Source organism: Cebidichthys violaceus, unplaced genomic scaffold (genome assembly GCF_023349555.1).
Source record: "Cebidichthys violaceus isolate CVI_PGR_0920_01 unplaced genomic scaffold, fCebVio1.0.p SCAF_23, whole genome shotgun sequence".
Taxonomy (NCBI): domain Eukaryota; kingdom Metazoa; phylum Chordata; class Actinopteri; order Perciformes; family Stichaeidae; genus Cebidichthys; species Cebidichthys violaceus.
This window is the reverse complement of record NW_027176406.1, coordinates 3,757,894-3,772,940: the sequence shown is the minus strand read 5'-3', so window position 1 is coordinate 3,772,940 and position 15,047 is coordinate 3,757,894. Positions and strand designations below refer to the sequence as shown.

Below are 15,047 nucleotides of genomic sequence, written 5' to 3'. Positions count from 1 at the left end.
GAGTCACGGACAAAGGGCACAGTTATGGTGCGTTCAGGTGTTGTGGGATATGTCTGAATACGCAAGTGAGGGATCCTAAACACGGCATTATTAGGTAGGTACACAAGGCTAAAGCCACGAAGTCTAACAATAAGTTATACCTTCCAGAAAGTTATATTGGTATGTAATAGTATTCATATTAAATGTGGAGGTTGTATATGATATTTATAAAGAGCAGAGGCTAAGTCAGTTATTTATGGTAAAAGTGATAGCCTACATATTCTTTTTATAGAACCCACTATGAATAAAGGTATGGCAATTCAATTCAAATGAACAGTGGAAACCTGCCATCACTTTTCAATTTATTGATATTTAAATGCACTAACTAATTAGACAACAACAAAAATGTAGTCATTCATATGTATTGTGCCGCTAAAGGTTTATTGAAAAGCATGTTTTAATTCTCAATGATAAATGTTATTTATAGGCTCCAAAACACTACTGATTGTCAGCGGTGGAAGAAGAGAATGACTGACTATGATCATGGATGTGAAAGAAGGAGTGCAAGGAAATGAATATGTCAATGTTCTCCATTGACATGATTACAAGGTAGGGCAGAACCTGCAGGAGAGGACTCCCCAATTAGAAACAAATCAGTACAATTCTAAAATCTGATTATTTCTCTGAAATTAATGGAAAGCGCTGATTTGTAGATGAACTAATCAAACTAAAATTATGCTTTGAAAGTGATCAGGATGTTTCCCTATGTTACAAATTTGCCCCCTGGTATTAATACGGTATTCAGATTATGTTACCGATCCAGTAGAGAAGCATAAAACATGATGTTAAGATTACTTGATTCTAAAACAGTTAACATGTTCCGCTGTTTTCTACCATTGATCTCCTTGTCTCAACATAAACAAACTATCAAAATGTTCGCGGTCCAGAGTTCTATGAATCTGCAACAGTGTTGCCTGTAAGTTAAAGCTAAAATACAATAAAAATGTGTACAGTGCACATCATAATCTAAATCTACAAAGTAACTACGGCTGTGAAATACATAGCCTATAGTGGAGTAAAAGTACAATATTTGTCCCCCAAAGTGTTTGAAGAAGTAGGCTTAAGTTGCATAAAATGGAAATACTGAGGTTAAGTTCAAGTACCCTCAACATTCAGGCCAAGTAACTACAGTACTTGGGTAAATGTACTGTACTGCTGATTCGTTTTTAAAGTGAAGCTGCTGAACATTTGTTTTTTGTTTTTTTTTGGAAGTCCAGTCCACCTCCCGTTCATCCTAACATTAGCTATTGAGGTCCGTGCCACCGTTTTTCCAAACCAAAAGAAAATGTATCAAGAATATAAACCATAGTTTAGCCATCGCAGCTCAGACGTCGGAGTTCATTCAGGAGCACTTGAAGGTGACATACGACACAGGCGTTCCTCCCGTCACACCGACGACAGGAGTGTACTGATGACGCAACTATGACACACAGGGCAAGTCCATGTATGGAAAGAGAAGTAACACTATGTTCTGTATGTTCCTCTGTAGCACAGCGACTTTATTATGAGCCAACAGAAAGCAAAACTGGGTATGAAGAGGAATCTCCTGGGATTTCCAACTCTGTCATTTATTTCCGACGTTACCCACTGTATTCAAAATAATAAATAGATAATATAATATATATGTAATAATAATATATATATTTTAATTGTTATTTTGCTGGAGTTTGAAGGTTTTACTGTCATATTTTTGCCCCTGTAAAATTAATTTATTTAACACTATATCTAATAAACAAGCAGTCTCTAAATGATATATCTGTTAAAGATTTGTTCATGGACTAAACTGCCCAACAGTATACAAAGTAGATAACATTAGCTGGATACCTATTCCACAACTGAACAGTTGGAGCTTATCTGGTATATTTCAGTACTCTCTGCACACTGAGCTCTTGACTTCTCACCTTGTTCAATAACTCTGATGCTCACGGTTAGGTTTCAGACGGAAACCATGTCCTCATGTGTGACACGTCCTCCACTGCAGTTGATGAGATGATAAAAACAATGAATAGGAGAAATATAAACCACATCCTGGATGCAGCTGCACTTTAACTTAAATCTTTTTCTTATTGTGTTTCCTCCATGACTGAAAGACTTAGCAGGTGTGATCAAATGTCCTGCAATTAGAGAGGAGTGTTTAGTAGATGAAGAAACAATAAAGTGTCGATGCTGCACTAGGACACTTTCTTCTCCATTACCATTTCTTGCATGCTTAAACGGAAGCCAACAATGTGGCCTTTGTTTAGGTCAAATAGCATCCAGACAGGTTCTACAGGCAGGGTAATATTAGGTGTTGTGTAATTATGTGACATCCGTTGAAGCAATAAATGATTGAAATTGCTCACTCCATTGTATTAAATCTCCTCAAGAGACATAAAAGGTAACACCTCTAATAAATATCAAGATGAACACGTACAGGTTTTGCATCTTTGAAATCTCTCTTCACATATCAGCGCATTAATTAAGTGACACAATAGCATTCTTTGATTCAATTTTTAATTAAAATACGAATTTATCCACAGATTAAAAATGAAAGGCAGAAAAAGCAAAATGTAGCTACAATCAGGCACCAATGATACATGTTAGTTCATATTTTTAACAATTGCGATAACGCAACAATAACATTATTTAATATTAATTTATTCAACTGAAGACGGGCAGGCAAAAGCAGCCCACCAAAGACATTCATGGATTCTCCATTATAGATAACTGAGTAATGACCACAGCTGATCCTAACCCCCCCCACCCCACTTGATACTCCTCTCACTACCTCACAAGAAACCTTTTAAATAAAAATTGCAAATGTCCACAGGAAAAAACAACACCAATTCAGTCAGAAATCAAGTGTAAGAAGAGAGTGGTATTTAATATCAGACAAGCTAGCTGTTTGGGTGGAAGTTGGGAGTGATTGACCACACGCACGCACACACACACACACACACACACACACACACACACACACACACACACACACACACACACACACACACACACACAAGTACTTTTTATATAACCATTAGCCCTGAAAAACAGACAACGAAGCTGGTGCAAAGAAAAACGACATGAGCTACGTGCTGGAGCGACAGCATGGGCTACGGTGCAGAGTAGCCACGAGACACCAAGAGACACATGCTATGAAAACGAGTGGAACAAGAGTTAAGACATCCCACCGTGGCAGTGGTGGACATGGCTTGGCAAGACATTCCGGCACTTGTGATTGGAGTTTTCTTGAAATAAAGGTGTTTTAGGTTGCGAGTGACTAAGGCAGGACACTTCATTCACACAACTACAACTGCGGTGCTGCTTTGAATCTCCACCACGTTAGAAAAAGAAGAAAAAAAACGGGGAACAAATGATTACTGCAGGCGCCCACAAGGAAGAGGAAAACAGAAAAACGGGAGGACTGGGTCAGACGTGTAGTCGGGTACAGTGGCTGAACCAGGTCAGGGAAGAAGTAAACGTCTTTGGAGTGTACTCTTTGTTGTCATCAAGCTTACATGAGTGTAGCAACATCGATAAATCGTTGTGTTAAAACTTCTCCACCAGCTTTTTTTTTTAAGGTTTGGGTGATAAGAATGTGGAGGCGAGACACTCATAACTTCTGGATCTGGTACGGGAGAAATCCAAGAGCACTGAGTGAGATTAAGGTAAAGAGAAACCCTGACACTGTACATGGGGACGGTGACATTAGACCCTGTTTAAGACTGCAGAGGACAGACAGGACAGACGATGGCTCTACCGGCCTTCACACTCTACAACTGAAGGAGAGCTTGAGTCATACAGATCACAATCAGAGATTTACAATCGTAACAATTACTGTCCTCGTGCTGTCAGTATAGAAATCTGTGATATTCATGCAGTATTAACAAAAGAAACAAAAAACAGACCAATAGTATTTTTTCTAAACATAACTAAATTGAATTGCAAGAAGTTGACGAGAATGGCATCTGGCAGTTGATGTTTTTCTTTACATTGTACTGGGATGTAAACAGATTCACTTGTTAGCCTGACTGGCATGGCCCCAAACCCACACTTCAGTTCCTTCTGAACCCCAAAACCTGAACGTCACCCCCCCCCCCCCCCCCCCACCTCCCTCCCTCCCCTTCATCTCTCTGTCTGTCCAGTAGCTTCCTTGCCTCTGTGCTAAGATGCGTGTTCAGCGGATGTAGACGTCCCTCCCCCAGTCGTCCTGGTTCTTGTTGCGGCTCATGTTGGCCCCGGTGTCCACAGGGTCCTGGCAGTAACGCTCCCTCAGCTTGGTGCGACCGTGCGGCTGCGTCTGGCTCGGCATCGTAGGGTGGTTCAGGTTTTCCTGGTCCGGCTCGGCACCTTCATCTTCCCAGGACGCCTGTCTGCCGTGATGCTGAGCCAGGTGGAGGCGGCTGCCCCCGCCGCCTCGGTATGGCTCGGGCTCTTCGTAGGGGTCAGTCTCAATGTCCATGCAGGAGTCGCCAGCCTCAGTGTACGCAGAGTCCCGGCTGCCTTGGGTCTCAGAGTCAAAGGTGTCTTGCCTAGACAGCCCCCGGCCGCTTCCTCCCCTTAGCTGGCCACGAGAGGAGCGCAGGTATGCTTGCTGCTGCTGCTGCTGCTGCTGAGGTTTTCCTTCCATGTCTGTCTGATAGTCATGCAGGGTGCCGCTCCCCCCGCACTCTTTCAGAGGCCCTTCCCGCTTCTGCTCACCGTGCACCAGGTACGGCCCCTGCAGCCAGCCACAGCCATGCCACACAGCGACCATGCAGAGACACAAACAGCAGAGCAAAACCAAACTGTCAGTGGTTAGTCAGCGGGGTTAGAACGAGGCAGGGCATACAACACAGAACCACAACATCAGACAGATGTTCCAGCTGAAGGACCTGTGGTTTTGAAAAACATTAAGTGTTCATGACTGACAATCCATTTATAAACATACATGCACGCGCGCACACAGCAATAATTCAATTAGTCAAACAGATTAGTTCTACTAACTGTTTTTAAAATCATGATACCTACCAGCAAACACCAACACATCAGAGAAGTTATTCAACAAGCAGACTCAATCTAACGTTACAACAGTGCCACCTTCTGGCAGATTGACCTCATGGCAGGAAAAAAAAGCAGAAATGTCAATATGACTATTATACGATTACGTAATTAATTGAACCGTAAATCAGGAAATACCAACAGATCCGAAGTGCAATTGGCTCTTAGATTCTTGTTGTTCTCTGACTATTTGTGTTGCCACCTCTATAATGATAGTCTCAATAAAAAGGTAGAAGGAGATATAAAACATGTTTCCAGCCATTTGGTGCAATATTGTGGCTCCTGTGACAGAAAAAGCTTTGACGGTGTGCCACTCATCATAACTGATGTGTAGCCACTAGTAACTTATGAATAGAGACACAGCTGATTAGTACTTTGCTGTTAAAATGATTATAAAAAAAGTTTAAAGTAGACAGTGTTAGCAACAGCCTCCACCAAACTAAGCAGTTGTGTTTGAAGAGGCGGACATGACTTGCTGTTTTCAGGGGCAGTACCATGGCAACACGGAGGAGGACAGCAAACTGGATTCAGCCTCCCAAGAAGAAATAAAAAGTGCAGGAGAAAGGAGGCCACCGAGCTAAAGAGGGCAGGGTGGGGGTGGGGTTGTGGGGCCAGCAGATATCATTTTACTCTTGATTGCAGCGAGAGGTGCCTTATGGGTTGCTCCTTAAGTCCAGTGTGGTTTGAGTTGAGCTGCTCTCACAGTTTAAACAGTGCGGCGAAGCAAACAGACGACCTAATCTTTCTTGTGGGTGCTCTAAAAGCTAGCTGTTCATGTGTGTCAATGTTGGCTCATTAATGTGTCCGGTGCACTTGTGTGAATGTGTTTCTATATACAGCATAAACAGGGTTTCAATGCACTTTTCCTTCAGTGTAAAGAGAGCAGGCTGCTGGGTCAAGGTTGAGTTGTCGGAGTCCCCGCCCGTCTTTCTGTTGGACTTCAGAGAGCATGTTCTTCCTCTTTCCCCTCATTGGCTACAGCACTTTCCATGTCAGGCCACATATCCATATTTCTGCGCAGGGAGGTGAGCACCTGTACCTGCAGGTTGGAGACGGGCTCGGGGGAGGCGGCCAAGGCTGCCGTAGCCATGGTACGGTTGAGCAGCGGGTTGGGAGGATTGCTGCTCGGGGGGTGTGTCGCCTTCCAGTACGCCTCCAGGTAGTCGGCCAGGTGTTCGCAAGCATCCTCCAGCTGGTTCTCGTCCAGGATGATGTCAAACAATTCCTGCACAGAAGAAAAATTACGATTTGGTGGTTTTACAGAACCAAAATTGATGTGCTTGTTTTTCAGAAGTTCAATAAAGTTTTAGATCTTTTATCAGTAAAGTCACAAAGCAAAACTCACCGGTGGGCACTGGGCCAACTTGTCTGCTGCCACCATCTGCACATTTAAGTGTTTAGCCTGGGACTTCCCCCTAGATTTGATGAGCCTCTGGAGGACCTGCACGGACACAACAACACTTTGTCTTCTGGAACTATGCTGCATGTAAGGGTAGGCAGGCAATTTTAATCCAGGGAACGCATTACAGACCATTAGTACATTGCTAATTGCTAAAAAATAAATAAATCATCTGTCATCTGTTGCCATACCTTAGGTGAGGCTATTTTGATATAGACAATGATGGGAGCCAGGGAGGTCTTAGCCAGCTGAGAGGGGTGGTTGATGGTGTCTGCATCCAGAGCGACCAGCTGGAGGGTACGTGCCAGCTCAAAGATACGCTCAATCTCACTCTGCACCTCCGCTGAATGCCCGGGACACAGATAAGACACATAAATACAGCAAAACGATTGCGTAAACTACCTCTCTCTTTGAGAAGATGCAGCACTGTGTATCAGCCATGAGTACATAACCAAGATGTTTGTACTCTATCATGCATGATTAAGATTTTAGAAAAAAACAAAAAACCTGTTCAAAAGCGTATGAATTAGATTGGATCACAGTTAAAGTTCCATTTATACACAGCTAAATGGAGCAGTGCAGCATCCTCATTCTGTTGCCACCTCCCAACATTTACAATTTCCTCATGTGCATCTGACCTTTTTTATTGTAAAGGAGGGAGGCACTTAAGAATGAGATGCCTGTTGCACTTGTAATCACAAATAATAAGAGCACAATTTCTCACCATGTAAATAAAACCCCTTTTAAAACAAATTAGGTAGAACATTAGTTGTTGTTAGCGCTAATGGGCACAGCAGTGATTATTATTATCAGGTGAAGCACTCAAATCTGTGGACTGCTTGGTTGTTTTGTTTTCATTGTTCCTCAACTACAGCCTATAAGAGCTTGTTATTTAACATTTTGAACAGTCTCCCCCTGTATTCATCAGCCTGTTGACGTGTAAGGAGAGAGATTAAGACCGGAAACCAGACTGTTCCTCGCCTGTCTGGTCAAACCTCAGCGCCTCTGAGCTGTGCGCGCTGCCAGCCCAGCGGCAGAGAGAGATAACGGGGGCAAGGCAATCTTTGGACAGACGGGGCCTGCACACATTTCAGCAGCCTCCAGAGGGCTGAGAATTAAAGCTGGAGGCAAAATCAGGAGAGTGCTCTGCAGAGTAATAAGAAACATGAACTTTAACTCATATAAAAGAAATAGCTTGTAAGGTTTCCATTAACCTCAACAAAGACTTGGACTTTTTGCAAATTTGAATTTGGCTGCAGAGAGAAACTTGCTCCCAGAGTGGATGAGGCGAGGTCCAGCTTCTATAAAAGGCTATCCTTGGGAATGATTGCACACATACAGTATATGGATAGCATTATACGTAGGTCACAAAAAATCTCTGCTCATTCGCGCTCATAGTTTAGAGCAGACACCAGCCGCCCTCCCACAGATCTCTTTCGGCTTTGATTTCGTAATTCCTTTCTTTTTGTGAGAGACTACATGCTGTCACACGGAAGCATGAGGAACAGAGAAACTGACAGGCAAGCAGACGGGCAGACAAACGATGTATGAGCAGATGATGAATATAGTGAGGAGAGAAAGGGGAGGGTGAAGAAGGAGAGAGGCTTCATTGTTTGGTTGCAAGGAGAGCATACATACCCAGTACGTCTGAATCAATAAAGAGTGGAAGAAGAAGAAGAAGATGGGAGGTGGGAGAGAAGGAAGGATGTGTGGTTGAAGGGCAGAAAAGACAGGATGAAGAAAGAGAGAGGAGGCCAGATCAGACTATAAAAAGGGGAAAAAAATACTTCACACTTTCTTTGCATGACCTACCTACATGTTCTCTAACACGGAACTAGAGTATGTCAAAATATATTGTGCAATTCTGTATCCAACTATGCCTCTGCCAACCATGTCATGTTGCAGTTTACATCCATGTCTGTCCAAGATGTCATCACTTCATCATTTTGTCCTGTTTCACACTGAATTCATGAGTTATGGCCCAAAATGTGTTTCAGTTCATCCTGGAATCCAGGTGGACGTTTGTGTCAAATATGAAGAAATTCCCTCCACCTGAGATATCACGATCACAAGGCAACCTGAAAACATAGTTCGTCCAGTCACAGCTGTTGCCGGCGTGGAGGCACAAAAAGCCAGGCAGCCCTCATTACATTCAATTCATGGAGCTAAATCATGAGTTATCACCAGGAGTATGCTCAAACTACAAAAAATCCACGTTTGTCGATATTTTTCTTCATTGTCTTAACTCCTGCAGCATCACAAAAACACCCTTTTACTGTTTCACATTTTGTTTTTATGTGTAAATATGTTTTGTATGTGTGGAATTTCAAATGTGTCTTTTAACCTGCAAACCAAACTACCTTTAAAAAAGGACATTAATTAATAGATCTGATCATATTCTATATTTTCCTTATCGTCAACAAATCCCATGTAAAATCTATCTATTTATCTAAACACACAAAGCAATAAAGATATGAAACACATATAGTGAAACGTATTTAAATGGATGTTTAGCAACATGATGTGATGAACAAAATGCTTTCCATTGGCTTGCTCTTTACTGCTATATTGTATTTATGCTGTACTTTGTCTGTCCAATAACAAAATAAGAGTCATTATTGTCTTAACTGGAGACTTAATGGCAGTTTTCTTTGGTTGTGGTTTGTGCGGATCTGAAGCGGCTGTATGTTGTCTTACCCAGGCTGGAGCGGGTACTCGAGCGCTCAATTATGGTGTGTTTGCTGGGGTTGTTGAGGACTGAACGTTTGGCCAGGGAGATGTCCGCTGTCACCCGTGTGATGGATATCCTGAAACGGATATCCAGCGCACCAGTCGTTACCGGGTAAGAAAACAGAAACCAGTTAAAGCACAGCCTACAGTGCATAATGGCTGTGAAGAGCAGAGGATCTCCTTCTTACCTGCCCTCAAACTTGTGTTTCAGAAAGTCAAAGAGCGCTTTCTGCATCATGTCTGTCACCTGAAGACGAAACACCAGGCGTAAGACAACAAACTATGGAAGTGAAATTAGATGTAAAAAAAGCACATGTTGCGAGTTTTCCTCGTTACCTCATATCCTTTGAGTGACGGCCCGACTAGGATGATGGGTCTCATGGAGGGAACCACGTCATAGGGGGGAACATGCTCCATCTGGGCCAGAAAGAGACAGCACCAACGTTGGGGTCAGTGAAGCAGTCATGTTGCGTCTGACTGTACTCTCAGAGCAGTTCCACAAAGCCCACATCGATGTACAGACACGCATAAATCAACCCAAAACTGTGAGCGGGCAGATTGATGGATGGTGAGTTTCAGACGCTGGAGTCCAGTCGTTTTATTGACTGCCTATGAATGTTCGGAGAAAGAGATCAATTTCCCACTGAATGGCACTCTATTTCTTGGTCTGCAGTCTCACATAATTAAAGTGTCCATAATTAAACCAGACGCTAGGGTGTCAGCTGCTGCTCTAAAAAAGGCGTCATACTTCACACATTTCTCTTTTGTTCTGCATCTGCACTCAAGTTATTACTGCCAGTATTTGCTGAATTGTGATTTTCATGTTAAGAATGCACTTTTGTGCTTCAACTTTATTATTTTAAGAAATTCCTTAAGTCCAGTTTTAGCTATTTAGGATAGAAATCTACAATAATACGTTTTCAATGCACGCATCTCTGTCACAGCTTTAACTTACCCATGTACACAGAGCGATTGCCTCCATTATTTATTGTCTTTGTCCTATTTTCAGAAATCTTTCAGAAGGTATAGAGCATGTACATACAGTAGTCTGTGGCTTTTTTAAGTCATTTACGTCAAAAATCACAGAGCTTTATATACAACACCCACACACAAACACGACCCATATTGCTGTGCCTGAACTTCAAGCGTATTTGTACATTATGAATCATGAAAGGAATGATTCATCTATAAGGATTCCATAAGCCTTTGTGCTCTTTAGACACAGCCTGTTTTTCAATGAGATTGAGGGGGAAACAGTCACATGTCCTATATACCTTGTGAAGATTCAAATTGGATGTATTTTTTTTTAGATCTGTATTTCAAGCACGTCCCCTCCTCCGTGTGTGCTGTGCAGCTCTTCAAGCAGGGGATAGTGCTGGAGTGCCCCGCTCCATTACATTACATAAAGCAGAGCAACGGAGGCTCATTTCACCTCATTTGTATTCACAGAAGCTAAAAATATATTTTTTAAAAGTTTCCAAATGGCTCTTGTGTCTAAAGGGGCAGAGCTGGAGCACCAAACACAACATAAAAGTGCTCATTGGTTTTGAATAACATGAGCACAGTGCACAGTTTAGTGTGGTGAGTAACAGGCAGGATGGTGTGCCTAATACAGATCTGGATAATAGTCCAATATTACAGTTTATTGTCGCTCTGAACAATCTGAAATACTACAACTACAGTTGCCATGTTTACAGCAAACAAAAGATATTTTATTTCCTAAAAAAGAGATATCGATAGTTAAAAACTTACAGTATATATTACTTGGACATTATGGGCTCTTCAGTCAGATAAACATGAAAAAACATTTGACTCAATGGTGTGAACAGGAGTTTTACTTTTTATTTTGTGATTATAAAGTATCTAGATAAAGTTGTAAACATTTTATCTGTACAAATTTTGACCATATCCAATACTACAGTTTATTTTCCCTCGATGGAATCACATTATTAGAAAATGCTAATGTTGAGATATTGTTATTCACATTTATCCTGCAGCCTTAACGTGTGATTGAAATTGTGCTGAAAAACCTAAAAACAGCTGATTGTGGGCTACTGTGACTCAAATTAGCCGTCATAAATGGCAATGAAAGCGAGTCAGGATGAGTTACTGTTACACTCTGACTAACAGGGTCTGGAATGGATCTGCACCTGCACACTGACAGCTGTGATACGAGCTCTGGGGAAATGACAGAGGCGTCACCATGATTTACAAATGATCCTGTGAATATTTTATGCTTTAATGCGTCCTTGGAAGCATTAAACGGTGCTAGGAAAATATTCTGTGGACTGGTTTCTTACCACCACAAGAAGGAGCATGTGAGACAACAGAGGATGAGGTGTAAGAAGTTGAAATGTTAGGGGTTAGCTTTGAGAACAAACCACACTCACCGACTTCTGTTTCTGTTTAGCTGGGCCACCTACAGTATCATTCCACACAAAAGCCAGAAGAGACAAAAAAAACACAAAACACAAGAGCACATTTGGTTATTGACAGGTTAGGGTTAGTGGGGAGAGGAGCTGTTGATTAAAACAGAGTTTACACTGACTGCCACCACTTCACTTTAAAAACAGATCAAAACTCATATGCTGCAGCCGCCATTTCAGAGTGCATTGGTTAGTTCAAGGCCTCTCCCAGCTGTCAAGCACAGAAACAAACCACAGAGTAACCGTCGTGACCGGAGCCTGAGGGGCCAAACAGTGTTAGATTCAGGAACTACAGTAGCGGCAGGGACAGTTCAGTTGTGAGCGGTTAGTGAGCGGGGAAGAGGAGATTAGACCTGAGCACATCTTGGACGAGTAAGGGACAAATGCGGGAGGGAGGCGGGCGAGGTAAGCGAGTTATCGTGGGCCCCTAATGTTACCTTCTTAAAGAAGGGCAGTCGGTGGGCGTTGGCCTGAGGGGATGTTACGCTGCCTGACGTGCCCTTGGTGGAGCGAGGGTCACCCTGGGACTCAGGGGGCTCCTCAGCATCCAGGTCGAGTGGGTCAACGTCAAAGGACACATTGGACATGTCCACGTGAGCTGATGAGGGGTAAGGGCGAGCGGTGCAGAGATAGGGACAGACAAGGAAGAAGAAAAGGAAGGGAAAGACAAGGCAAAGTAAAAGAGGATGAGAGAAGAGTAAATAATAGAAGAGCAAAAGCAACAGGGAAAGAGTAAATAGAAGTACGAATGTGAGAAGCATCCAGAAAGAGGCATGGAGGACATTGCAAAAGATGGCATTTACTGAGATCAAAAAAAGGTGGCATTGTAGGATTTAAACTGGAAACAACATTGACAAGAGTTTAAAAAAAAAAAAGAACACACCAAATTATCATGGAGGACGGCACAGATGTGGGGTATAACAACATGAACAGAGAGTGGGTTCAGTGTGTGAGAAAGTGACAAAACTTGAAGTGTAGATGTGTAAAGGAGCTGCAGAGGAAACTGGAGGAAAGTAGTAGATAGAAAAGGAGGAATCAAGCTGAGAGGGAAGCTGCGGTTTCGAATTAAGTTCTTGTTGGGATTATTGTTGGTGATGTATGGGGGGGGCAGACAAGGCCTGCGGGGGTAAATAGCTTTTCCCTTTCTTACCTGGAGTTGAGAGATGACAAGATCGATACCACCAATCGGTCTGACATATATATGAGGCTACAGCTGGCTGTCTTAGCTTAGCACAAAGACTGAAAACATTGTCAAACAGTAACAAAATCTGCCCACTGGCACCCCCAAAGCTAATTTATTGATGGGTTATATCTCATACATACATACATACATACACTTTGGTTTTTCTACTGATTAAACAAGCAAGATGTGGTGTTTTAATTAGTGAGCTTCAGAGGTGCCGATGGGTAGATTTTGTTCCCTTTGAACAGAACCAGGAGTTTCCCCCTGTCCGAGCTAAACTATTAAGACAGGTTATGAAAGTGACATTGATCATCTAATTATTTTCCTAGGAGACAAATAAGGGTATTTCTCAATATATCAAACTTTTGCTTTAAAGGGGAACACCCCCTAAATTAAGAATTACAGTATCTTATTTCCATGGCCTAGGTAAGCGCAATCAACATTTATGAACAAGAGCGGCTCTGTCAGTAAGTATCAAACTAGCTTGGCATCAAGTATAATGCCTGGAGCTGCTCCATAGACAATAAATAGTAGGCTGACTTTGTGGACCCCAAGAATGTAAATTTTCTTTGTTATACCCAAATGAGCTGAATTCTATTGTAGATTTCTCAGTTGTGAAACTGAAAATGTGCCTATATTCACCATTCAGTGTCATCTATAACATCTTTTTCAACTCATGTTAACCAATATTTTTGGACTGCCTTAGACCATAGGAATAACGTATATTTATGTTTTGAAATGACCCTTCAAGTCAGATCGGCCATTTACTGGAGGATGTACTGGGTGTATTAGACAGATGTGGTTTCTATTCTACAAGTATTGAGCTCAGTGGCTCTATTTGATAAACAAAAAACGTTCAATCAGAATATTTTCCCCATGTTTGCACTTCCATCTCTCCTGCTGTCTCTCTGGATATCGAGAAGCAGCTCTGTGTCGTCTCAGCAAATGGGCGATGCACGCACACACACACACACACACAAGCCAGACATACTTGTCAAGTTTGGTGAGTGCGGTCCATTCGCAGCTCTATTTCGGTCCCGCCCTGTGTGCAAATGACAGACCTAAGACCTCACTCACTTCCCGCAGCAACCCACAGAGGCGCGCCGTGATTCATCATCATGCCTGACTAACTAGCCAATTAAAATCTTCATCTAAATATCAGCCGCCTGTCTCATCTCTTTCTCGCTCTGCCAGGATTGCACCAACACCCACAAAAACACGCAAAAACAGTCACGATTTTGCCAGCTGACAGGGAGATCCCCTGACCTCACCTGTGCCAGGTGGGGTGGGCCTGCGGGTTCCCGTGGCAACATCCAAACTGGAGCTTCCTCCAGATTTACTGAAATGGGAAAAAACGGATTGCGTGGTGAAAGACAGACAATAATGGTAGCTTCACATTACTGAGTGCATAGTACTCATCATCGTCAGATTTTTATAAGAAAAATAAAATTTTAAACAGATTTTACTTATACTGTATGATACAAGTAAGCAATTGTTAGGTTTCTTCCTGCAAGAGGACACTGATCGTCATATTTTTCAGAAGACAAGGTGCTGTGTGAGCTTTTGGTAGCAGGTAGAGGAAAAACTAATAACTAAAAAAAGTGAAAAAAGCAGTATTAGGAGCGCTTGCACTGCAAATTGTGTATCAAATCCCTGTTAGAAAAAGCTGTGATGGTGGTACTGTAGCTGCTGAGGGTTTTTCATGGTTACCTGGAGCTGAGTCGGTTTTGCCTCATCTTCTGCTCCTGCAGCAGACGGGTGTTCTCCAGTTTGACTGGGCTGGGGATGAAGCCCACCTCACAGCCCTCCTTCACCAGACGTCCGATCCACCAGTCATTGTTGTATTTCTGCATACACACAGGCATCCGTAACCAATGATATACTGGCATTTTCCTGCTCACACACACATCACCATTTAACACTTATGTGTTCAATGAAAGCATCCAAACATATACATATGTATATTAAATATAATATATATTTAATTGCATTTGATGGCATTAAGGTTTTAGACATAGTTCCAAACGCTATTTCCATACCATAGTTACACTTTTAGAAGCTTGTTGCTAAAGTCTGAATAGGGTTTTGACAGATTGAGACAGGGATCATGCATAAAACATGATCCCTCAGTGGCTTCCCACCCACCATCACTGCCACTTTTGGTCTTTTCCCCCCAAGACCATCAAATGATTAACCTTTAGAGTTTAGGCTGAATTCGTACAAATGTGTACTCTAGGCCACAAAAACTGCTCTG

The 15,047-nt window shown here is 42.4% G+C and overlaps 1 protein-coding gene across 3 annotated transcripts in view; it reads right to left on the bottom strand.

Moving 5' to 3' along the window:
* Positions 1 to 4,134: 4,134 nt before the first annotated feature.
* The window catches only part of cacnb1 (calcium channel, voltage-dependent, beta 1 subunit), a 28,848-nt gene continuing 17,935 nt past the window's right edge, over positions 4,135 to 15,047 (bottom strand). For 2 of the 3 annotated variants that reach the window (XM_068718403.1, XM_068718404.1), the window contains 10 exons: positions 14,504 to 14,640; positions 14,065 to 14,132; positions 11,575 to 11,603; positions 9,521 to 9,601; positions 9,373 to 9,431; positions 9,152 to 9,261; positions 6,646 to 6,797; positions 6,401 to 6,496; positions 6,095 to 6,280; positions 4,135 to 4,735 (listed from right to left, as the gene is read on the bottom strand). In XM_068718403.1, coding sequence (XP_068574504.1) covers positions 4,193 to 4,735; positions 6,095 to 6,280; positions 6,401 to 6,496; positions 6,646 to 6,797; positions 9,152 to 9,261; positions 9,373 to 9,431; positions 9,521 to 9,601; positions 11,575 to 11,603; positions 14,065 to 14,132; positions 14,504 to 14,640 — 1,461 coding nt within the window. In that variant the 3' untranslated portion in view covers positions 4,135 to 4,192. Of the gene's footprint in view, positions 4,736 to 6,094; positions 6,281 to 6,400; positions 6,497 to 6,645; positions 6,798 to 9,151; positions 9,262 to 9,372; positions 9,432 to 9,520; positions 9,602 to 11,574; positions 11,604 to 12,047; positions 12,209 to 14,064; positions 14,133 to 14,503; positions 14,641 to 15,047 lie in introns of all 3 variants that reach the window. The other variant, XM_068718405.1, reaches the window with a different exon arrangement.